Source organism: Motacilla alba, chromosome 26 (assembly GCF_015832195.1).
Source record: "Motacilla alba alba isolate MOTALB_02 chromosome 26, Motacilla_alba_V1.0_pri, whole genome shotgun sequence".
Lineage (NCBI taxonomy): Eukaryota > Metazoa > Chordata > Aves > Passeriformes > Motacillidae > Motacilla > Motacilla alba.
The window spans coordinates 2,110,372-2,132,994 of NC_052041.1; the positions used below are offsets into that span (position 1 = coordinate 2,110,372).

Here is a 22,623-nt window from a genome sequence, read left to right on the forward strand (position 1 = left end):
CTGGATCATGGCTGGGTATTGAGGGGAACACCTGGATCATGGCAGGGTGTTGAGGGGAACACCTGGACCATGGCAGGGGTGTGGAGGGGAACACCTGGATCATGGCAAGGTATTGAGAGGAACACCTGGACCATGGCAGGGTATTGAGAGGAACACCTGGACCATGGCAGGGGTGTGGAGGGGAACACCTGGACCATGGCAGGGTGTTGAGGGGAACACCTGGACCATGGCAGGAGTGTGGAGGGGAACACCTGAGCCATGGCTGGGTGTGGAGGGGAACACCTGGACCATGGCAGGGTGTTGAGGGGAACACCTGGATCATGGCAGGGTGTTGAGGGGAACACCTGGATCATGGCAGGGTGTTGAGGGGAACACCTGGATCATGGCAGGGTGTTGAGGGGAACACCTGGACCATGGCAGGGGTGTTGAGGACAGCCACTGCTCCCTGCCCCAGCCAGCACATGGCCTCAGTGGAAACCTCTCAGCCCAGTTCTGCAATTCCTCTGATCCAAAAGAGTGGTGGGCACCAGCCCCCAAAGCAAATCCTCTTTTCCTCCAGCCCTGGGTGTGGTTTTAGCTGCTTCCCCCAGCAGATGAGCAATGTGCAGTGCCCTGCACCAAACACCAGCAGATGTGGGGCTGCTGAAGGGTGGCTGATGTTCTCCAGGGAATGAAGCTCCTGGAAACCTCTGGGAAAGCCCACATGAGGCACCTGTCTGTGTCTCACAGCCCCTGAACCCCAGCCGTGCCTAAAGTCACCAACAACAGTGTGCTGTCCCTCCCCACACCCCCGCACCAAACTCCTGGCACAAGCAGTGGTTATTTCGTTGTTTACTGACAGGGATGGGTTCCTGTTCCAGGAAAGCTGCAGGTTTACAGCCCTCCTGCCTCTGTTTGGTGCAGGCAAGGACAGGTATTTCTCCAGAAGATACACGAAAGCTTCCTAGGAGTGTGGACGAAGCTCATCATTCCAACCCACCCTTGCAAAGGTGCTCTTGGATTGTCACCCCCCTCAAGACCCCTCTGGACCTGCTCAGGGAGGCACAAGTGGGGTTGAGGGCTTTTGGCAGCTTCCCAGCCAGGAAAGGAAATCCCCAGCCAAGCCCAGAGTGATCTTTAGTCATCACGGGAAAAGCAGGTGAAGAGAGGTCACCTCACACACTCCCTGCAAGCACAGCACAAGAGCCAGGGCCACCAACTGCCACCTGCTCCAGCTAAACAAACACACGGGGGGAAGAAGCAGTGGGGTCCTCAGGAGCCATCAGGGCTGGTCCTGTTGCAAGAAAGTGGAGTGGAAAGAGCAGATCAGGGAAAAGGCACCCATGGGTGCATATCCCAGGAGTGGCACAGGGCCTGGATGTTACAGCTCCCAAGGAAGGAGATCTGCTCTCCCACCAAAGCTGAAGGATTTCACCCTGAGAAATATTTGGTTTGGCTCTTACCTGGGACAAAAAGCATCTTTTGGGGAGGGAAGGACGAGGTTTGGGTGCTTCACTGCACCCTCCTGCTGTGGAGCATTCCCAGGCTGCAGCTGGCTGGGTGCTGGCAACCTTTATCCCCCTCTCTTAGCAGGGACTGAGGCCGCCCTTCCCAGCCAGGATCTCCCCCAGGCTGTGACCTCACACTCATTTGCCCACTAGAGCTCCTCGTTTCCTTCTCCTCCACCACTCAAATTTTCAACCTCTGTTCTGCCACTGAGCTGGTGATTTTTCCTGGAAGTGAAATCTCCTCAGGCAGTTTTCCAGACATGTTGTACTGCTGAAGCTTTGCCACGCACCCACCACCACTGTCTCTTACTGGTCACTGCCCACCTAGCATCTCCAGGCTGCAGGTGTAAAGGAGTTTTGCAGGACCAAGACCAGTTACAGCCGAAGGAACTGTAGTTTCAGGTTGGCAGTAGCCAGTTTTGGTGGAAACCTCAAGATGAAACCACATGTTTGTGCTGTGCTCACCCATCAGCTGCTGAGCAGCTCGGACTGGTGGCCTCCGGCTTAGCAGCTGCCAAAAGATGTTGGGGATGAGATCTGGGTGCCCACAGGAGCTGGTTTTAAATGAGGAAAGCTTGGATTTCCCAGTTTCAGACCTTCAAACAGCAAGAAGTGAGATTTTCAACCTTTCAGTCACAGCGTTTTATTTCCTCTGTAGAAAGCAAAGTGAAAACAGTAGTGGGTATTTTCTGTTTTCACACGCTCACACACAGACACTTTGTTCACTTCAGGTATTCCTGCTTCAAACGCAAAACAAATGATCACATATCTGACCATGGGTGGGGTCACATTTGTTACTGGCTTTGTTTCTTTTCACATTATTTAATCACAAAACTAATAACAAAAGTCATTACCTGGAACGAAAGGAGTTAAAGTGGATACCAGCTACGGGCAAGCATGAAGCTTCAGCCAGGCCTGATCCAGGCAGGTATTTCAGCACACTCCTAACCTTAATCCCAGGAGCAACCTCACAGGAGACAGAGATTCCAGCATGCACCATGTCTGCAGTGTGCCCGGGCTCCCAGCTGGGGACAGCTCTCACTGCCCAAGCAGAGCAGCAGATGCTCAGCTCAGAACTCGTGCTCTGCTCTGCTCATCTCCCTGGAAGAACAGAGGGAGCTTTTCCACAGGTTTGGACCTTAAAGACAAGCATCAAAATTTCAGAGCAAAAATATCACATTCCCTCCTGCAGGGCAGGAGAGGAACCAGCAGAAGACCAGCCCACACATCCCCCTGTGCTTTTGGGGCTGGGGGACAGCTTCTGGCTGTGTTTTGCTAATGAAGCCTCAGAGATGCCCCAACTTTGGCTCACAGCAGGCTTTGAAATCCAGGCCAGCTCTGTGGCCTTTGTCCAGGAGAGGCAAGGGACACCAGCACTGCCCTGCACAGCACAAGTGTCCTTGTGATGCACTGAAGTGAAGCCTCCAAAGATTTACTGTGGTGAAACCTCCAGTGGGTCTTCCTTCAAATCTGCATGGTCCTCATTCTCCAGCTGCTCCAGTTTGCTGGATTTCTCATGGACAGCCTCCCCAGGAGTCTTCAAAAACCTGGAATACATTTTTGTGGTGACTTTAGGGGCACATCCAAACCCAGCCCCAAACCAGGCTGTAAATGCTGGAGCCTTTGCCCTCACCAAGGCCAGGCTGGACGGGGCTTGGAGCAACCTGGGAGAGTGGAAGGTGTCCCTGCCCATGGCAGGGGGTGGAATGAGCTGAGCTTTAAGGTCCCTTCCAAGCCAAACCCTTCCATGATTCTGTGATCAGCTGAGCTCTGGAGCTCAGAGGGGATTTGCCATCTTGGGCTTTGCTGAGGTTCCCAGGAAGCACTGAGGTCCCAGCTGGCACAGGACAGAGCCTGGACACAAACCCACTGGGGTATGTGCAGGGGAGGATGTTGCTGGATGAAGCAGCTGCCAACATCTGGAGCTCATCACCTTTCCATGCCCTATCCAGCTCATTTCCCTGTTCTGCTTCACCTCACCTGAACAACAGCTTCTGCCCTGGCTCCTTCTTGATGATGTTGAGTTTGTAGTAGTGTCTGAGCGCTCGTGACATCTTCTCATAGGTCATGTTCATCCGGTTCTGGAAGGAGAAAAGGGTTGTGGGGTGTTGAGCAAAAGTGAGCAACAACTCTTTGTTTGGGTCTGTGTGCAGCAGGGCCACACATGGGGCATTTGAGGAGGTTTGGGGCATTGTGGGTCTGCAGTGTGGGTCCCTAACCCAGACTGGCTTCATGGTTTCCTTTCAAGGGGTGAGAAAGTCCCACTTGAACCACCAGGCTGGCCTCTCTCCCTAACCCTGCAATCGCATGTCCCTGCCCTGGGCCATCAGCTCTGGGGAACGGCTCGTGAAAGGGACGTGCAGGGATGCCAAACTCCTCCTCAGGGATGCCAACTTCCCTCTCCATTGCACTCACCTTGTGGTTGCCCCAGAGCTGGGCCAGCCCGTTGGGGTTGACGACGCGGAACACCTTGGCCTCCCTGTCCTCCCACCTGATGTAGGGCTCGTAGCGGCGGTCGGCCAGCAGCTGGTACACGTACTCCCACAGCAGCCTGCAGTCTGAGCAGGGGCAACTGCTGGGCACGGAGCTGCCCCCGTGCTCCGGCCAGGCTGCCCCAGCAGCAGGATTGCACAGTTAGCAGCGACAATAAACATGAGAGGAAAAGAGCTCGGGCGTGGCACTTTCACTGCGAGATCTCAGAGCAATTACAATTTCTCAGGCGGGGAAACTGAGGTGGAAAAGCACGGAATGAGGGGAAGGGAGACAGATGGGCAGGCAGGACCATCTCATTTCCCCAAGGAACAAGGCTATAAATTCATAATTACCTGCAATTTTCCCATCCGCTGGGGCCGACAGGGTAGCAGGAAAAGTGCAGATGGCACCCGGCCTGCAGCTTCTCTCTGAGCTGTGGTGGGAGAGGTTCAGTGGCTGCATGTGGCTGTGGAAGAGGGGCTGCTCTGCACAGCCCAGCCTCGAGGAAACAACTGGGGCAGCCTCAGCACTGCAGTCTGCACCTGCAAAACCCCTTAATAAGCACCCTGTGGCTCATTGGGGTCCCAGACATTGCAAAGCCCTGAAACAGAAGGGGAGGGACAGCCCGGGGTGGTTATCAGCTTGGGACCAGCCCAGCAGGGGAGGAGGGTGCTGAGGAAAGCCTGGGATTTTCCTAAGATTGAAGCAGCACAAAGTCCAGGGGGGTTAGAGGAGATGTCAGGTAGGTAAGGGTCAGATGCAGAAATAAAACTGGCACAGGAAAATGCCCCAGAGCACAGGCACCCCCTGGTAAATTGTTGTGGGGGCTTACTGTGTTAATTACCTTGCACAGGAACCAGTGGAAGAGCCCAGGAAAGTGCTCCCAGATGCACCTCCACACACATCCAGCCTCTGACACCAATCCAACCCCACCCTAACTCCTACCTGGGCCCCCCAAGGGCACGAAGAAGCTTCACTGGCCCCCACCAACCTCACCTGGGCCCTCTCCCCACCCCACCCACTGATCCAGAAGCTCTGTGTAAGCTCAGCCCCAGCTCCTCAGCCCTTTCCAAGCTATGTTGCAGGACTAGTCTCCAGCAGGGCTGTGCCTCTGCCTGGCTTTGACCCTCCCTGATTCAAATCTCAATCCCCAAGCAGATTGCTTAGGGAAGTCACAGCCTTGGCAGTTTGTCACAGACCCCCATAGGGGGGTTTTGAGCTGCTGCATCACTACAAACTTCCCAGGTGATCTGGACTTTGCAGGGCCTGGTTGCCTCTCTCAGTGGTGTGGGATGGTTTCAGCAGGCTGGGCTCCAAGCTCCAGGTGTTTGCAACCAGGCAGGTTCTGCCTGCTGGACACTGCCATCCTCCCAGGATATTCTTCTCCCATCATACCTTCCTCTGTGCTCCTGGCTTTCCTGAAGGGTGAGTTCAAGGGGCTGCACACCAGAGCTTTTCTCTGAGTTTTAATGAACTGGAGTATTTCATAAAGAACATCCCCTGCAGGAAAGGAAACTCTGCTCAGATGACTTTGGATAATGGTTTGAATAATGTTGCTGAGATTCTGAACTACACAGTGTGGGGTCATTCCCCATCCCAAAGTGTTGGAATGTTGGGGGACACAAGACAGATGATGGACTTTGGACTTGGTTAACAGAAGAGATTTGATAACAGGATGCCTTGGCAAAAGCAAATGGAACTTTGAAAATTAGACCTGGATTGCAAGAAGATTAAATTAGACAGGTTTACTGGAAAAAGAAAATCCCAATAAACTCTGCAAGCAAGAGATGCTGTTATATATAAACTTGTGTATGTGATTTTAACCTAATCATTGTAGCACACATTACTGGTCTCCCTGAAGTAGCATTCAAGTGTTTGTATCCCAGAATAAAATCGGATTCTGATCACCGAGTCAGTCTCCCCGTCTCTCTCCATCGCCGACACCAAAGCACTTGCAGTTCAGATGGAGCAGAGAAAGGAAATCTGTCCTCATCTCCAGCACAAAACCCGCTCTGCTGGGACCCCCTGAGCCCGCTCAGCAGAGCACACCCTGCGCTGGGATGGTGCTCACAAACCCCCGGGTCCAACCTGAGCTGGGGGCTCGGTGTCTGAAGTCGTCCTTGGTGAGGATGCACAAGGCTTTGCCGTTCATTTCGAACCTGCTGCGCTCAGAGGGCCGCAGGGAATATTCCCGCTCGGCCCATCGCAGCCAGTGGATCACATCGTCCTTGCTCCACAGGGAGGGCTGGATTCCTGCAACCAGGAAAACAGCTCTGTTCCCAAAACTGCTGAGTGGCAGGGTGGGGCTTCTTCTCCACCACCAAACTTTCCCTCTATATTCGGCGCCCACGGATCAAAACCAGCACAAAGAGAGAAAATGAACCCTGAGGAAGCCTTGTCCCCCTTGCCAGCAGGGAATGGTCCCTGGCTGGGACGCCATGGCTGTACCCACCCTGTCCCACCCCATGGGAGCTCCTGTTTGGGCAGCACTGACTTGCTTAACCTCTACTCACTCAGCCTCCCTGGAAGCCTGCAGATCTGCCCAGTGCCGATGGGTGAGGGTCGGGCCTGGGATGGGGGTGGCAACGACACGGCCACCACGGGGCTGGAGGAGCTGATGGCCACTTTGCCCTGGGGAAGAGATCAGATACATCAGTGGGGGGAAATTCTGGTCTTGCCTTTGCTTTGGAGGTGCCTCCACCTGCTCCAGTATTTCCTAACTGGTTTCTCACAGCAGCGTGATGTGACGTGATGTGTGTTGTGTTGTATTAAGGATGGATGAATGAAGTGACCAAAACTCTTAGGTTTTTAGAAGGTAAATGTTAATTTTATTAGACACTATTTATTCTTTTGTAGATAGTTATGATAAAGTTGGACTTGATTGGTCTTTAATTAATACTCTTTATACTATTGGTTAATTAGGAATAACACCCTTCTTGTAAATATTTAATAAGTAAATAATATGTTTAAAGCACTAGCTGTAAAGATTAAGGATTGGTTTAATTCTTCCTCTGAGCTTTCTCAAACTTCCCACAGTAATGCTTGGGAAAGTTAACCTGACTCCTTCTCTGAACCAGACTTTCAGCAACCACAGATGTGATGTGTTGCCTACAGCTCTTCCTCACACTTTTCCAGCCCCTGCTTGCCAAGAGATCCCTTTCTCCAGCTCTTTAGCAGAGGAACCTGCCCTCATTCAGGCTCTGGATGTGGGTTATCCGTCCCCACTCCCCACGGCTGCAGGGAAATAGGAGATGGAGCTAAGGCTGGCAGAGCCTGCAGTGTCTGCTCCTGCAGGACCCTCTGCTGCTCGATGGATGCTCGAGGTTTTAGGAGAGCACTTCAGTTCTTTAGAGCTGTGAAAATAAACCTGGCAGCAGTGCTTTGATTTTGTCTTGAACACCTCATATGGAGAGAGATGTCTCACTCTGTCCCCAGTGATCATTTGGGCACAAGTGGAAATGGCCATCCCATGGTTTAGGGATGGTAAGCTCCTCCTGCTCACTCTCCATGGAGTTCTGGCCCCCTCAAGAATTACTTTTCCCCCTCAGCCAGGGCATGTGAGCCAGAAGGGAGCTCAGATCCTGCTTCCAACCACATCTAGATCTTGAAATATTACTGGCAGCCAAGCAGATAATGTTTCCCCTTAAAAACCTATTAATGTGAATCCCAGCAATTTCTCAGCTTCACTCACTGGAAAATTAACAATTTTGCTGTCAAATGGTATTTTCTGAAGCAGTTACCAACTCTGAGCACTTCGGGCTCAGGCAGGCTTTTGCAGGTGATTTAGAGCAGCCACCCCTCGACTGTGTGTGCAGGCAGAGGAGCTGAGCCCTCTGAAAATGAGGGGCGAGGAGATGGGAGCTGGACACATCTTAAATGCAAAGCTAAAGTTCCCAAAATCAGGAAAAGAGGGGACAGGAGCAACACAGTGAATCACTCCAGGGAAAAATGCTTCCCTGGAGTTACAGCAGCAGGTGGTAGCGGGACTTCTTCAGCAGGACAATTTTGGGGTCACTGGATTGGATTTAAAAAGCAGGCAGCTACATGACACTGCGTGAGGAGAACAGTGAGACTCCAGAATAAACTCTGAGCAGGCTTGGCAGCAATGCAAACTGTCTTTCAGATTCGCTCTAAGCAATAAGCTACGGGGAAAATAAAAGTGAAAGAAATCAGCAGTGTATTTTGTCTAGAACTCTCTAAAAGTTATTTTAATTTTCCCCCATCAATGCGACTCTCTTACAAACGAGATTTACAGTAAAACCAGAAAGAATCTGGTACTTTTCTCGCTCCTAAAGCAAGAAAAAGATGCATCCTGAATGCATTGAGATGCATTCGGAATTTTTATTATGTTACACTAATTTTATGTTCTTACTTTTATCCCTGCTTAGCTGCTTTCAGACTTTTCTGAGATGGCTTTTTTTTTGCTTCAAGAGGAAATAGTGTCCTTGTTCGAGTGGGAACGTGGGAAAAAGCAGGGTGGAAAGGAACCCCCAGACGTGCGAGAGGAGCTTTCTGCTCAGAACCAAATGCGGGAACAGAGGCTCCCGGGGCTCCGGGCTTTCTGGGGCCGTTCGGAGGTGGGGTAGGGGGTCACCCCCCAGGGCATGAACTTCCAGCCCGAACCGAGGAGGAGAAATCGCGAGGGGGGCCGGGGAGGAGGGAGGGCAGGGCGCGGGCCGGGCTCCTACCTGCATGGCCGGTGGCCGCCGGCCCGGAGCGAGCGGAGCCCGGCGCTGTCCGCAGCGCTCCGCTGCCGTCCCCGCGCCGCGATCCCGGCCAAAAGCGAAATCGAAACGAGCCCGAGCCCCGGGAGGCCGGAGAGCGCCGGGGGCAGCGCCCGGGGCCGGGTCGGCTCCCCCCGCCCCCGCCGGGGCCGTGAGCCCGCGGCTCCGCCCGGTACCAGCACCGGCACCGGGAAACCTCCTGCTCCCCCGAGCCCGCGGCTCCGCCCGGTACCGGCACCGGCACCGGGAAACCTCCTGCTGCCCCGAGCCCGCGGCTCCGCCCGGCACCGGCACCGGGAAACCTCCTGCTCCCCCGAGCCCGCGGCTCCCCCCGGTACCGGCACCGGGAAACCTCCTGCTCCCCCGAGCCCGCGGCTCCGCCCGGTACCGGCACCGGGAAACCTCCTGCTGCCCCGAGCCCGCGGCTCCGCCCGGTACCGGCACCGCACCGGGAAGCCTCCTGCTCCCGGGGCCCCGCCGGCGGAGGACGGAGCGATCCCGGGACACGCCGGGAGCAGATCCAGGAGCGGGGCTCATCTTTTCTCTCCCCCGGGGGAAAGCGGCGCACCGGTCCCGGAGCAGCGGGAGGTGGGAGCACACCTGGAGGGTGCCCACCCGCCCCCCAGCACAGCCGGGGGTGCGCGGACACACACCATGTGGGGTTCCCGGGTAACTGAGGGGCTGGGATGGGCTTTGAAGGGGCTGGGAGGGACAAAAAGTACACTTTTAGGAACAAAAGGGGCACTGGGAGGCGACCGAGAGGGTAATGGAACAGACTGGGATGGACTGGGAGTGACTGGAATAGATTTGGAGGGCACTGGGATAGACTGGGAGTTACTGGGAGTGACTGGAATAGATTTGGAGGGCACTGGGATAGACTGGGAGTGACTGGAATAGATTTGGAGGGCACTGGGATAGACTGGGAGTGACTGGAATAGATTTGGAGGGCACTGGGATAGACTGGGAGTGACTGGAATAGATTTGGAGGGCACTAGGATAGACTGGGAGTGACTGGAATAGATTTGGAGGGCACTAGGATAGACTGGGATGAGCTGGGAGTGACTGGGATCGACTTGGAGGGGATTGAGTGGGATTTGGGAGGGATTGGACAGGCCTGGGAAGGACTGTGAGGCATTTTTAGGGACAAAAAGGACACTGGGAGTGGACTGTTATGGCACTGGGATAGATTGGGAGGCGCTAGGACAGGATCGGATGGGACTGGGGGGATAAGAAGAGTACTTTTGGGAACAAAAGGGGCACTAGAAGGGCTCTGGAACTATTGGGGGGCACCGGCATAGACTGGGATATACGAGGATGGACTGGGAGGGGACTGGGATAGACTTGGAGAGGAGTGGATGGGACTGGGAGGCGCTTTTAGGGACAAAAAAGGGCTGTGGGACGGGACTGGGACGGGACTGGGAGGGAACTGGGCTAGGAGGGAACTGCGCTGGGCTGGGCTGGGCTGGGCTGGGCCGGGCTCTGCTGGGCCGGGCCGGGCTGGGCTGGGCTGGGCGGGCTCCGCTTCCCGCGGGCACCGCCCCCTCTGTCCCCGCCCCGTCAAGCTGTCTCGGTTCCTATTGGCCAATTGGGGAAGCCAATCACGGAGCTAGTCCAATCAGATGGCGGCGTGGGTGGCGGGCGGGGCTCAGAGGCGGGGCCCCGCCCACCGCCCGCCTGAGGGAGCGGCCGCGGCGGGGACGCGGTGAGTGCGGCCTGGAGGGGCGGGCGGCGGCTGCGGACCCCGCGGGGCTCTGGGGGCCCCTTCCCGCTCTCTTCTGAGCTTCTGGGGGGTCTTCTCCGTGCTCTCGGTGCTTTGAGGGCGGTTACGGGCCTGGGGGTGCCCGCAGTGCTCTCTGTGTCCGGAAGAGGGGATTGGGAGGGGCTTTCCTGGCCCAGCGGGCACAGAGGAGAGCGCGGGGCCCAGAGGGGCCCGGGGGTCACAGAAAACGTGGGGGAGGGGGCTCAGGGGTTCCCTGGGGTCACAGGGGGCTCCATTGTTGTGAATGGGCTATGGAGGGGCTTCGGAGGCTGTCAGGGGATCACAGGAGACATGGCTGTCACAGGGGATGTGGGGCTGAGGGAATGTTTGGGGGTCACACAGGATGTGCTGGAGTGGGCTGAGGGGGTGTCTGGGGGTCACAGCGGACTCTGTTGTTGTGCATGTGCTTTGGAGGGGCCTGGGGAGCTTTGGGGGCTGCTCTGAGAGCGTTTGGGGACAGCGCGTTGTGTGCACTGTCGGGGGTTCTCTGTGAGGATGGTGCTGCCACCTTTGTAGTGTTTACTTACAAAGGGGGTCTTTGGAGCGTCTCCTACGCTCTGTGTTTGGTAGGGGGCTGGGACTGTTATCCCTGGGGTAGCACTGCATCCTCGTGTCCCTGATGTGTTCGCATTTTCCTGGGCTGTGTGTGCCCATTGCCCCGTGCTGTGCCCACCACCCCCAGAGTGTAACCAGCCTCCCCTTGGGGTGCTGGCTGGACACACACCACCCTCCTACACGTGTTCTGGGGCTGCAGGCTGGTGCAGTGTTATTTTAAACGTGTTATTAGGCTTGAGTTAACCTTCCTTTTCATCCCTCCTTTGTGGCCTCACTGCGCTTTGAAAGGAGCAGGAATTTCTAAGGGGTTTTCCCCTAAATGGGTGAGTGGGTGACACCTCAGCCCACCTCTGCTCCGAGGCACATTTTTGTGTCAGCTGTGATCCTGCCTGTCTCTGTTCTGCCATCTCAGTGACCCGAGGCTCTTCAGGGAAGGGGTGATAATAATGCAGTCTTGGGTATGAGGTTTAATAAGACCAAGGTCCAGGTGCTGCATCAGGGTCAGGTCAACCTCCAGTATAAGTCCAGGCTGGGAATGAAGAGCTGGAGAACAGCCCTGAGAGAAGGACTTGGGCATGAGTTGCTTGGACATGCCCTGGTCAGGTGTGCTGGGCCCAGAACCCCTGGAGCACTGGGCTGCTCCCCCAGTGTGAGCAGCAGGGGAGGGGGGGTTCTCCTCCTCTGCCCTGCTCAGGTGAGACTCCACCTGCAGAGCTGCCTCCAGCCCTGGGGTCCAGCACAGGAAGGACATGAAGCTGTTGGAGGAGACCACCGAGATGATCAGAGGCATGGAGCAGCTCTGCTGTGAGGAAAGGCTGAGATTCGGGGTTGCTCAGGCTGGGAGAGAGAAGGTTTGGGGTGACTGTATTGTGGCCTTCCAGCAGCTGAAAGGAGCCTGCAGAAAGATGGAGAGAAACTGTCTACAAGGGGGAGGGGCTTCACCCTGACAGTGGATTTAGATGGGATATTGGGAAGGAATTGTTGCCTGTGGGGGTGGTGGGGCCCTGGCACAGGGTGCCCAGAGCAGCTATGGCTGCCCCATCCCTGGAAGTGTCCAAAGCCAGGCTGGATGGGGCTTGGAGCAACCTGGGCTAGTGGAAGCTGTCCCTGTCCATGGCAGGAGCTGGAACAGGATGAACTTTAGGGTCTTTTCCCACCCAAACCATTCTGGGATTCTGTAAACCTGGGAGATTGAGAACCTCTGTAGGGAGAGTGTTTTGAATTGTTTTGCCGCGGTTGCTGCGACCCAAATCGTGTTGCAGCTGTAGATTATGGCTGGAAGGCAGAGAGTTCACCTGGGGTCCCTGTGAGCGCCTCAGCCTCACCTCAGTCCCAGCCCTTCCTGCTGGCATTAGCAGCAGTCACAAACAGCTCGTTGGAAGGAAGTTGTGTCTGGGAATCAACAGGAACCCTGAGCTTTCCCTGTTCAGGTGTGTCCTTGTTTACCCTGTGCAGGGGCTGCGAGGCTGCACTGCTCACAGTCACCTGGCTTGGAAGGTTATAAATACCTCAGTGCTCGGTTCTCAGAAGTGTTTTCAGTGATCTGAGCATCAAAACATTGAATTATTTGGGTCAGGAGCTGTGGGTTAGTGTGTAGGCAAAGCTGCTTGTGAGAGTTATTATTCTCCAGACTGGATTTCCATGTGCTTTATTATTATTATTCTGTTTAGGGAAGCAGCCGCCTTTTGCTAAAATAAATACATTGTTTATAGCATAACTCTGTATTTACATCTCTAACAAATGCTCTTCTGCAAAGCAGCCTGTACAACAATCGTCTTTATTTTCCATAATAACATCCATGTCCTGATCCTATGGCTGAAATGCAGCAGCTTACGTAAACCAGGGGAAGCCTGTGCAGAAACTGAGTCTAGACTTACCTCACCTTGTCTTAAAGCAATTAAGGACAGGTTAAAGTGAGTTCTGCTGTCATGGAAATAGGCACGTGCTGATTTGTTGGTGTTTGTTTCAAGACAGACTAATTTGCAGCGTGTGAAATGCTTTTTGATATCTTTTGATGCTGTCTTCAGCTGCCAGAATTAAAGGGGATGAGTTTTGTGTTTGATTTGGGCTGCACAATGATCTTTCCGGTAGGAGTTCACTACATCATTTTATTTTGGGGGAGCTTTATGTTTTGTGGTTGCTCTCTATAAACGAGTGGAGTTCAGTGAGCTCAGTCAAGCTGCAGGAGCAGCTGGAAGAAGTTGTAGGTGAAAGAACCAAACTGGTTATTTCTGTCCTTCTTAACCGTGGTGAGAACCAGGTAGCAAAGTCATTTGAGCTGTTGGATGTAAAGTGCACGTACCTGCAGACAGAAAAAGTGAATATGGGGTTTTCTTGGGGCTGTTTATTTTCTGGAAAAGTTTTGAGACAGTTCTTGGTGTGGCAGATAAGACAGTAATTCCAGAAGCCTCATCCCTGATTGTGCTAATGGAATTTATCATCTGAGATCCCTCTAGAGTTGTTGGATGTGTCCAGTATAAAAGCACTCAAAGTTACACTTTGTTTTCCCGTGCTCCAGAGGAGTCCTTACCTGAGCTCTGCACGCCAGTAGTCAATATTTGCATCCCCAAAGTATTTTTAACCATCAGGCTTGAGAAACTCTCTTACTTCAGCTGATTGGATCATAAATCTGATCTTACCTCAGTCTCTTTGAAGCACCTTCATGTTCTGGCATGCTCGGTCCTGCCTTCTCAGAATCCAAGAGCTTTCATAACCACTTGCTCAGGGTTTTCTGTTCAGGATATTGTAACATTTTTTTGTGTGGTGACTCAGTCTGTCTCTACAGGTCATGAGAAGTAAGAATCATCCTCTCATTTTATTAGCTGATACTTTCAGCCCCGAGTTTGGGCCATGCCAGGATGTGTTTGTCACTCGACCTCATCTTGAACTCATTCCATGTGCCCACGACAGGCAGCCAAGTGTTCAGTACAATCAGGAGAATCAAAGTATAATATTGTAATATTGTTTAAAAGTCTTGCTATTGATTCTGCCTGAACACCTGAAAACCCATAAGCAGAACATTTGGCTGTAGAGATAAGTAAATCACATTTCACCCTGTGTAATGAATTTGCTGAGAGGCTCCAGTGCTGTAGTTAACAACACCTTTGTCCCCCTTTGCCAAAAGCTGTGATCTCCAAGGGCCATTGGCAGGCAGTGGGACTGGGTTAATAATTGCATCACAGAGCTGCAGAGTCTGTTTGGAAAGGCACTGCGCAATGAAAGGCAACTCAGCAGCCACACGTGGGGGAAGGAGCCTTGCAGCACTCCTGAAACAGCACCTGTGAGCTCTCTCTTTGGTGCCTGTGCTTGCCAAAGCCACTGTCGAGAATTCTTCCTCCTCCTAGAAAGTCAAATCCTGCCTAATTAATGCAAAGTGAGTCTTCTGAAAGCTTCAGCTTGGGATGGACTCTGGAAGTTCTGTGTTCTGCCTGGGGATCCCAGAGGAGTGTGTGGATAATGAGCTCTTTCTTTACCAGAAAAGTGCTGAGTTGGTGCCTGCTGATAAAGGTCACTTGAGCTGTCTGAAAGATCTCCTGGTTCTTAAATGAGTTTCTTAATAAAAAGTGAATTTAGCCAGAGGATCAGTACATTACTGGCTAATTTAACCGACATCTAGACAAGCAGCACAATTAACACCTGTACTGTGGGAGGAATGTAAAAGGATGGGGAGCCATCAGCATTTTTTTTCTTCACTTTACATTCGCTCTAGTTATGCTATTTATGAATAAAGTTTAGAAATTACCAATTTGGTATCATTAACATTTTTGTAGAAACTGTGTGATTGCAATACCTTTTTTTTGGGGAGACCTGGCCAGGCTGCTGATGAAAGCCACTCTGATTTCAGGTTTCTGATCCCAGTATCCTCTCCAATTCCAACATGACAGTGGGGTAGCACTGCTGGACCATCTTTGCCAAGGTTGGTACAATGCTGCCCTGTATAATGAATTTGCCAAGGTTGGTACAGTATTGCCCTGTGTAAGGAATTTGCCAAGGTTGGTACAGTATTGCCCTGTGTAAGGAATGTGCCAAGGTTGGTACAATGCTGTCCTGTGTAAGGAATGTGCCAAGGTTGGTACAATGCTGCCCTGTGTGAGGAATTTGCCAAGGTTGGTACAATACTGCCCTGTGTGAGGAATTTGCCAAGGTTGGTACAATGCTGCCCTGTGGAATGAATTTGCCAAGGTTGGTACAGTATTGCCCTGTGTAATGAAATTACCAAGGTTGGTACAGTACTGCCCTGTGGAATGAATTTGCCAAGGTTGGTACAATATTGCCCTGTGTAATGAATTTGCCAAGGTTGGTACAATATTGCCCTGTGTAATGAATTTGCCAAGGTTGGTACAATATTGCCCTGTGTAATGAATTTGCCAAGGTTGGTACAATATTGCCCTGTGTAATGAATTTGCCAGGGTTGGTACAATATTGCCCTGTGTAATGAATTTGCCAGGGTTGGTACAATATTGCCCTGTGTAATGAATTTGCCAGGGTTGGTACAGTTTTGGGTCCCTGGCTTTTCGATGGCCTTGCCACATGAGCTGTTCACTGAACAGCCTCCCTGTTCTGAGCCATGACAGTGCAGAGAAGCTGGGACTTGTAATCCAGGTAGCGGGGAGGGGATGTGCATTGGGAGTGTTACAGGACAATAATTACAGGTGCTGAAATCCTGGAACCTGCCTTCCTTGTGTTATTCCATCACTTTCCACAACCGTTTCTCCTCCTGTGTCTTGCTCCAGTTCTAATTTGCAGTCACAATGTGTCCTCCGGCCTCTGCACAGACTTCACTGGCCCCTGTGGGCTTTGGATCCACTTTTTGGAGCACAAAAGAGCACTAAGGACTTTTGAAGGGCAGCTGGTCCATAAGCACAGGCCTGAAATCGAGAAGGAAAATCAATGTGTGTTAGTCTTGGAAGCAGCGCTGAGCACGGGCTGTAGTTGCTGAAGCTCAACATTCAGTAATTTCTTCTGCAATTGGTGATTGCTTTTTTTCTTGTTGCCCTCAGAACAGCCTCAAATGTGTTGCATGCAGCTGTAAAAAATTGTGTTAATCCATGGATTGCTCCTGGGAGCGGGGATGTTCAGCCATTGCTTTGGTTTTGCTACTGAACACACAAATACAGAAATACCCTTGTGAGCTATGAAATGGAACAGTCATGTGTGTCCCACTGTCTGAGGGACTGAGAATTACTCAGCTTTTTACTGCGAGAATAAAAAGCTGCCTGAGATTCAATACAGAAATAGCCAAAAGAAGCAATAAAAAAGAGGTGATGGAAATGGACTACAGATAGAGAAATGAGAGCACAGCTCTGTGTCGGGTCTGCCTCTGCAATCTATGGACTAATAGTCCAGATTAGAGTGTGTTAGTCAGGCCTGCTTTCAGTGGCAGCAGCATTTCCAAGAACTGGGAAATGAATGCATTTCCCAGCCAGCTCCCATAAAACAGTGCTCGTCCCTGACCTGTGCTGGGTGTCAGAGTTCAGTCCATTGAATCAGGAAGTTTTCAGAAGGAGGCAGAGCTTGGCAGCCATAAAAACAGGAGACCTGACCCTTGTGACAGCAGTGAGGAGCTGTGTGTCACAGTTAATGATTGCTGCTGCCACGTGGTTTGTATGCAAAGTTTTGGCTACCTAGCTTTGCAAAACAGAAGAGGAAGATGTAAATAACAAGGCCATGTTTAACAAAAGGGGGGTTGTCAATAAATGTAATTCCTGGACTGGAAAACGTAGCTGAGTCCCTTGGAGCCCAACCCTGTGGCTCGCTGTGCTGGGACAGCAGCTGCTCACGTTTCCTGAAATGAATCTGTGAGTCCACGTGATGCCACTGGACGTCCTGTAAACGGTCAGGATTAAGCATCTGCCCCAGTTTGAGCTATATGCTCAGTTTAATAACCATTCACATTATTTTTTTTCTAAGTGGTGCCTGTTTTATAAGTGGGTGCAGTTCTCAGGTTATTCTGGTAACTCGGATAAATTGGAGTGAGAGGTCCACAAGAGATCTGAGTGTGGAAAAGGCAGGAAGAGAGAAAGTGATGGCAGCAGCAGCAGAGTTTCTGGATGGACTGGAGATGGGCACAGTGGATTTTCTGAGTCCCCCAGTTCATGTGCTCAGTATCATCTGCTAGTTCAACATGACTGGAACAAATAATGGAGAAAAACAGAATAAGGAAGCTTTAACCTCCGTGAAAGTGAGCTCATTTCTTCTTCCTCTGGGCAAGTGGATTAAAAATCATGGTGTTACATAATCTCTACCCACAGAAAAGCTTTGGTCTGCCTGGAATGTTATCTGCTGTGGCAGTTGGTGCTTATGAATGAGTTCCCTAATCCATTGACAGAAATGTTCCAGCAGACACTTGCAGACTTCCCCTGTAGTCTAAAGCTTGCTGAGAAGCCCTTAGTCAGGTGTCAGGGGCTGATAGAGCCTCAGGAGATGGATGTGTACATAGCAAAGGCCTTTAAATTGATAGGGGTTTTGGAAAAAAAGACTTTACTGCCTGTGCTGGGAAAGGAATTCAGCTAAGGAATAGAAAAGAAGTAGAGATTATTAAAATCTCAGGTTTTGATTGCAGTTAAAACTTGATTTCTTAAATCCATGGAATTTCATATATATGAGCATAACCTGGCCTTTTTCTGTAGGATCTGATTTTTCTTTTTCCTTTCAGACTGACCAAGTTACAAATATGAAAAACCATAAGATTATTCAGTCACGTGCAAATCAGATGATTCAGCTATATTTGAGAAGTGGTTCAGCTTTAATGTAAAGCACCCAAAGACCACAAGGTTTTGCTTGTATCCAGGCTTTGCTGAGATGCATCTAGCACGTGTAAATTAGCTAATGTTTGAGTCTCTAGGCTCAGGCAGGTTTTAGCTTTTATTCTAAATGCTGCTGATCTTTGGGCTCAGCTGTGCTGCCCAGCGATTTCAGAGCTCCCTCTGAGTGCGGTCAAATCCATCGATTGGGATGCTGCCCTAATGGAGAACAGTATTGATCATGAGCATTTCTTGGGCACGTGGGAGAGGAGCTTTCTCATTCCCAGCACTTTGGAGAGCAGCTTTCTCATTCCTGTTTCACATGCAGTAATGGGGCTGGAGCATCTCTGCCCCTGTCCCAGCTCAGGCTCGGGGTGAGGCTGTGCTGAGATGTGCCGGGTAGGATGGGAAGGGCACTGTGCCAGATCTGTCACTGCTGCTGCTGTTCTGGGGGTGGAAGGCCCCTCAAAGAGCTGAGCAAGGTGGCTCTCAGAAAGACCAGAAGGAGTGTATTTGATGCGAGGAGCTGTGTTGATGTGCAGTTTTGCTGTCAGGCCCAAGGAGTGATAAACAGCTGGGTTAGAGGAGGTCAGCTGGGAACGCTCTGCACAAGATACTGAAGCGAAACCAGTCTAATGATTTCTGTTACCTTGTGCTGGCTGAGCAAGGGGGAAACTGGGTTTGTTTATTGATAATTATAGAACTGTGGAGAGCTTTGTGCATTAGCACTGTGCTATATTTAAATGGTATCCTGTCTGTCAAACGTCCCTATTACAAAATGTTCTTTGCCAAGATCATAGGCCTCTCTTTGTTAAAGTTGGTTTTGAAAATCAGTTGTTTTCAGAAAATTGGTTAATATGCCATGGCTGTGGCACCTCTGTGTGTCTTGACTTTGTGCTGTTAAGTCATTCCAAGACCATTTTAAAGGTGTTAGGAACAGCTATAGGAAATGCCACTTCACCACTTGGAGAGTAGAATGATTGCATTTCTGAGAGATGAAATAATTCTTAGTGCAGAAAATAGAGTGTTCCCCAGCCTCTCACCCTGTGTGCTGCAGACACTTAGTGCTGTCTTTAATTAGAAGGCTGTCACAGCTGAAGTAAAAATAACAACTCAAAACAAAACCTCCAGTGAACCAGACTGAGAGCCACGAGCCTTAAAGGCTTTGCTTCTGGAGCAGCTGAGCCCTGACAAGGAGCATTCCAGCCCCTCGTGCTGCCCGGGCCTTGTCTGGCACGCAGGGCTGGAGGAAATGTTCCCCTGCTGGGACTTAGAGGTGCTCCAGGTTCAGCAGGAAGAGGTGATTGATGTCCTGTGGCTTCGGCCAGACTGACAAAAGCCACCTCGTTTCATGCGGGCCATGTTAAGAGCTCTGAAATGTCACGGGGTGGTCACCTCTGCTCAGGACTGAGTTGAAATCCTCGGGTTGGAGGGAGCTGCTTTTGGGACATTTATAGACCCTTTAATTAGCAGGCTCTGCAGGAAAACTGATCTTCTTGTTAAGGATTTATTAAAATCACACATAAGCTCTACTGCTGAAAGATGCTAATTCATTTGAGATTCTCTTGGATTATTCAGCAGAAGAGTGAATATTCCGCACAAGGACAGGCTTGGAAGACCATTTCCTTTAAATAAGTAACTTTTAAAAATTCCTGGAATTTCTTTTGCATGTTATCTTTGAGATAGACACGAAACCAGCTGGCTAGAATATTGCTGAGTTCTCTCTTATCAAGGTAAAAACGAGCCAGAGAGGCCTGTTCTGGAATACACTTCAATTTTAGGACTTTCCCCTTTGAAGAGTGACCTTACCTAGTACCCAAATGGACACCTTCCATCAGCACAAACACCTCGTTACATGTGTTGAAATAGGCATCTTCTCTGCTTTTTCAATTTTGTATATTTTTTTGTGGTATTTCCCTTTTTTTACTCCCTCAAAATATGGCTCCAGTTGCTGGCTAATTTTGCTGTAATGCTGCACTAGCCAAATATTTTTGTGGAAGAATTATTAGTCATAGAAGAAAGAATGTAATGGCATATTCTTAGAAAGTGTTATAGCTATGCTTGACATGTAAAATATTTACCCAGGCATGTAAACAAAGCAAGAGGTGTCTTGCCAATGTCCCCTTGTAAACCTTGCCTGGTTTGAAATCATGAACTGCTTCTCAGTTCTTGAAAATAAGGTATCGGGTTCTCTGCTGACATGAATTGGCACAGTGCTAATGGTTGGCCTCACCTAGATGAAATTGTAGCCCCTGCCCTTGCCTTCCACAAAATAAATCAGGAGGTGTTTTCCAAAGAGCTGTAATCGTGCTAAATAAAACTCCCGTGTTTATTTTGGTTTCGGATTACTCAGTATTACTTGCAGTTACTAATGCAGCTGCACCGTGAAAGGAGCCTTATGTTTGTTTTGCTTTTTCTCATTGTCTGGATCTTAAAGAGAATTAAGCCATGTGTCAGATTCGGAGAACTCTGTTCTTTCTAAGGACAAGCTGATTATGTTCCCTTTGTGCCTCAGCTCAAAGGAGCATCTCTGCCCTTCCACAGGAAAATTCAGCTGTGGCTTTATCTGAACAGGCTTCCAGCACCTGTGGCGGTGAGATAGGGCAGCGCCCCTGGGGATGGCAGATAGTGCCCCTGGCAGGGACCCCATGCCAGCCCGAACCAGCCCAGACCTGGGGCAAGATTCCCAGTGCTGCCGGAGGACACCTGGCTTTGCCCAGGCTGCTTCTGCCCTTCACGCTGGGCACAAACTGCTGCTGCACCTGCAGCCTGAACCTCCTTCACAACGTGGCAATATTTCCTTTCAAATCCAATTGCAAGCCATTGCAGCCTCGCTGGGTTTGTTTCTTGGGTTTGCTTTGAGTTTTTTTCGCTGGTATTATTTTGAAAGCTCCCGTGACTGCATTTCAAAGATGTGCCAGCTATTGTTAGTTTTCCGAGCTGCTGCCGTGTCCTTGGTGAGAAATGAATGGCAGTTGGAGTTGTAGGGCAGAGTTGTAGCAGATGAGCTGGGAATGAGTGAGCAGTTACTTGTTGGGATCCCTTCCAGAGAAGGAAGGTGGAGTTCTGAGCTGCCCGCAGCCTTTCTAAAATAAGAGTCCAGACAAGTAGGTGCTTTTTGCCGTGGGTGAAATGTCAGATAATTTTTTGTAGCAAGCAAAAAGGTAAATGATGAGAGGAATTTTGGTTTAGGGTATTGTCTCTGCTGAACTTTTAATTTTTACTTGAATTAATTAAAATTTGTGCAGTTCACACTGATAATACACCAAGAGATCCACAGTGGACAGTTGCTGTCCTAAGAACACATAGGGTAATTATAAAAGCTAATTTATAAATTATACATACACAAGTCATGTAAATTATATATTCAAATATATAAATCTATTCTTTCTCCTGATGGTGGCCACCAGCCTCACCTGGTGTGGGACAGCACCTCTTGGTGATTAGAGATTCTTGCTGTTTACATTCCCCCATCCTCTTTACCAGGGCACAGCTGCTTGCTCTATTGCACCTGTGTCTGGACAGATAAGAGAATTGGGCATTAAAGAAATAAAATCTTGCCCCCAAACCAAAAGTAATACCAAGTTTTTGCATACAAAAGTTAGTAAATTAGTGACTTGGATTTTTTTTCTATGTTGTATTGCTTGGTTTGTTTTTAATTAAGAGCTCTCTAAAGGCATCTTTTATTCAGGTTTGCCAGGACATAATGTGCTTTATCGCTGGCATGAGTCAGGAGGAAAATAGTTTCCTGCCTGTTTAGACTCTCTTTGCATTCAAAATTATATAATATTGATGATACGTGATATATTTAATTCTGTTGTTTGGTGAAGTTGCGTTTGGAGCAGTCTCTGAGCAATCCAGCTGTATCTTAGGGGAAAGCAGTAAGAGATAGAATCGATTGATTTAATATTTGAGCTGGCAGAGGGGAACATTTCCAGGTGACATAAATGTATTGCCTTGGCCATGGCACGGGAGCACTGAGGGAAAGTGGTGGTTCTGTTGAGGCTCTTCAGCAATGCACTGATGTGTCAAAATAACTCATTTTATCCTCAGTTACTGTAAAGTTGTTTGGGCCCACATCCTGGGGCTGCTGGGCTTGGGAATCCATGCTTATGTACATAGCCAAAAATTCTGATGCCTAACGCCTCTCTGCCTGTGCAAGGATGTGTGGCAGGAAGGTGTTTCACCAAATGGCATCAAGGGTTTAATCAAATTGAGCCTCTTCTACCACACAATTCTTGCCAAAACTGAATGAAGAACTTGGAGAGGTATTCGGGAGGCTTTTACTGAAAAGAGGAGACTTCAAGCTGTTACCACACGATTATATTCAAACTTTCCACGAATCAGCTGCAGGGACTTTTAACCTGAAATATTTACATGAATCAGCCGCCCGGCCTTTGGGGGAGTGACCGGTGCTGCTGGAGGAGTTTAAACGGCGGAGCTGGGCTGTGCCTGGTGCTTCCCTCTGCTCCGGGAGGATTTCGGGGTCGTGGTGCAGGGAGCACCCAGCACGGATGAGCCGGCAGTAAGTGAGGGGTGCTTGGCACAGGGGTTGCTCCAGAGTTCCACCAGGAAATGTGGGTGATCAGTTCTGCTCAGAACTTCTGGTGGATGCAGGTGGATCAGATTCTCTGTTAGAGCTCCCTCAGAAATACTCTTGTCCTTATGCAGTTTGCTGCAGTTTATAATTGAAAAACTGGACTTGTCATAATAGAAATGAAAGGATAGACTCTCTGTTAGAACTCCCTCAGAAATACTCTTGTCCTTATGCAGTTTGCTGCAATTTCTTAGAATTGAAAAATTTGACTTCTCATAATAGAAATGAGAGGATGGACTCTCTGTTAACACAGATTCTCTGTTAGAACTCCCTCAGAAATACTCTT

At 50.3% G+C, this 22,623-nt stretch overlaps 2 protein-coding genes across 5 annotated transcripts in view; one reads left to right on the forward strand and one right to left on the reverse strand.

Annotated features, from left to right (window-relative positions):
* Positions 1-1,885: 1,885 nt before the first annotated feature.
* ETV7 (ETS variant transcription factor 7) lies at positions 1,886-9,453 on the reverse strand. 2 transcript variants are annotated; one of them, XM_038162405.1, is made up of 8 exons: positions 8,648-9,443; positions 6,473-6,590; positions 6,048-6,212; positions 5,355-5,459; positions 4,313-4,501; positions 3,903-4,045; positions 3,468-3,568; positions 1,886-3,034 (listed from the first exon to the last, which is right to left on the reverse strand). In XM_038162405.1, exons 1-8 carry the CDS (start codon positions 9,218-9,220, stop codon positions 2,920-2,922), a joined length of 1,509 nt encoding a protein of 502 aa, XP_038018333.1. In that variant the 5' UTR covers positions 9,221-9,443; the 3' UTR covers positions 1,886-2,919. The 2 variants fall into 2 exon arrangements, with proteins under 2 accessions (XP_038018333.1, XP_038018334.1); XM_038162406.1 differs by lacking the exon at positions 6,048-6,212 and having other exon boundaries at positions 8,648-9,453.
* Positions 9,454-10,239: 786 nt separating this feature from the next.
* KCTD20 (potassium channel tetramerization domain containing 20) overlaps positions 10,240-22,623 on the forward strand; it is a 32,403-nt gene continuing 20,019 nt past the window's right edge. The window contains exons 1-2 of one of the 3 annotated variants that reach the window (XM_038162410.1): positions 10,310-10,385; positions 14,842-14,913. Coding sequence is in view for 2 of the 3 variants with exons in the window: in XM_038162408.1 (XP_038018336.1) it covers positions 10,303-10,385 (83 nt within the window). In the remaining variant the exon portion in view is untranslated. Of the gene's footprint in view, positions 10,386-14,841; positions 14,914-18,567; positions 22,266-22,623 lie in introns of those variants that run through there. The other 2 variants (XM_038162408.1, XM_038162409.1) reach the window with 2 other exon arrangements.

What these genes read in the sequence shown, in the direction of transcription:
- ETV7 (XM_038162405.1), bottom strand. Translation starts at nt 9,220, where the DNA reads ATGAGCCCCGCTCCTGGATCTGCTCCCGGCGTGTCCCGGGATCGCTCC. An exon ending in ACACCGAGCCCCCAGCTCAG is followed by an intron (nt 5,460 to 6,047) that starts GTTGGACCCGGG and finishes CCTTTCCTGCAG; the next exon opens with GGGATGTTCTTTATGAAATA. An exon ending in AGCTCTGGGGCAACCACAAG is followed by an intron (nt 3,569 to 3,902) that starts GTGAGTGCAATG and finishes TTCTCCTTCCAG; the next exon opens with AACCGGATGAACATGACCTA.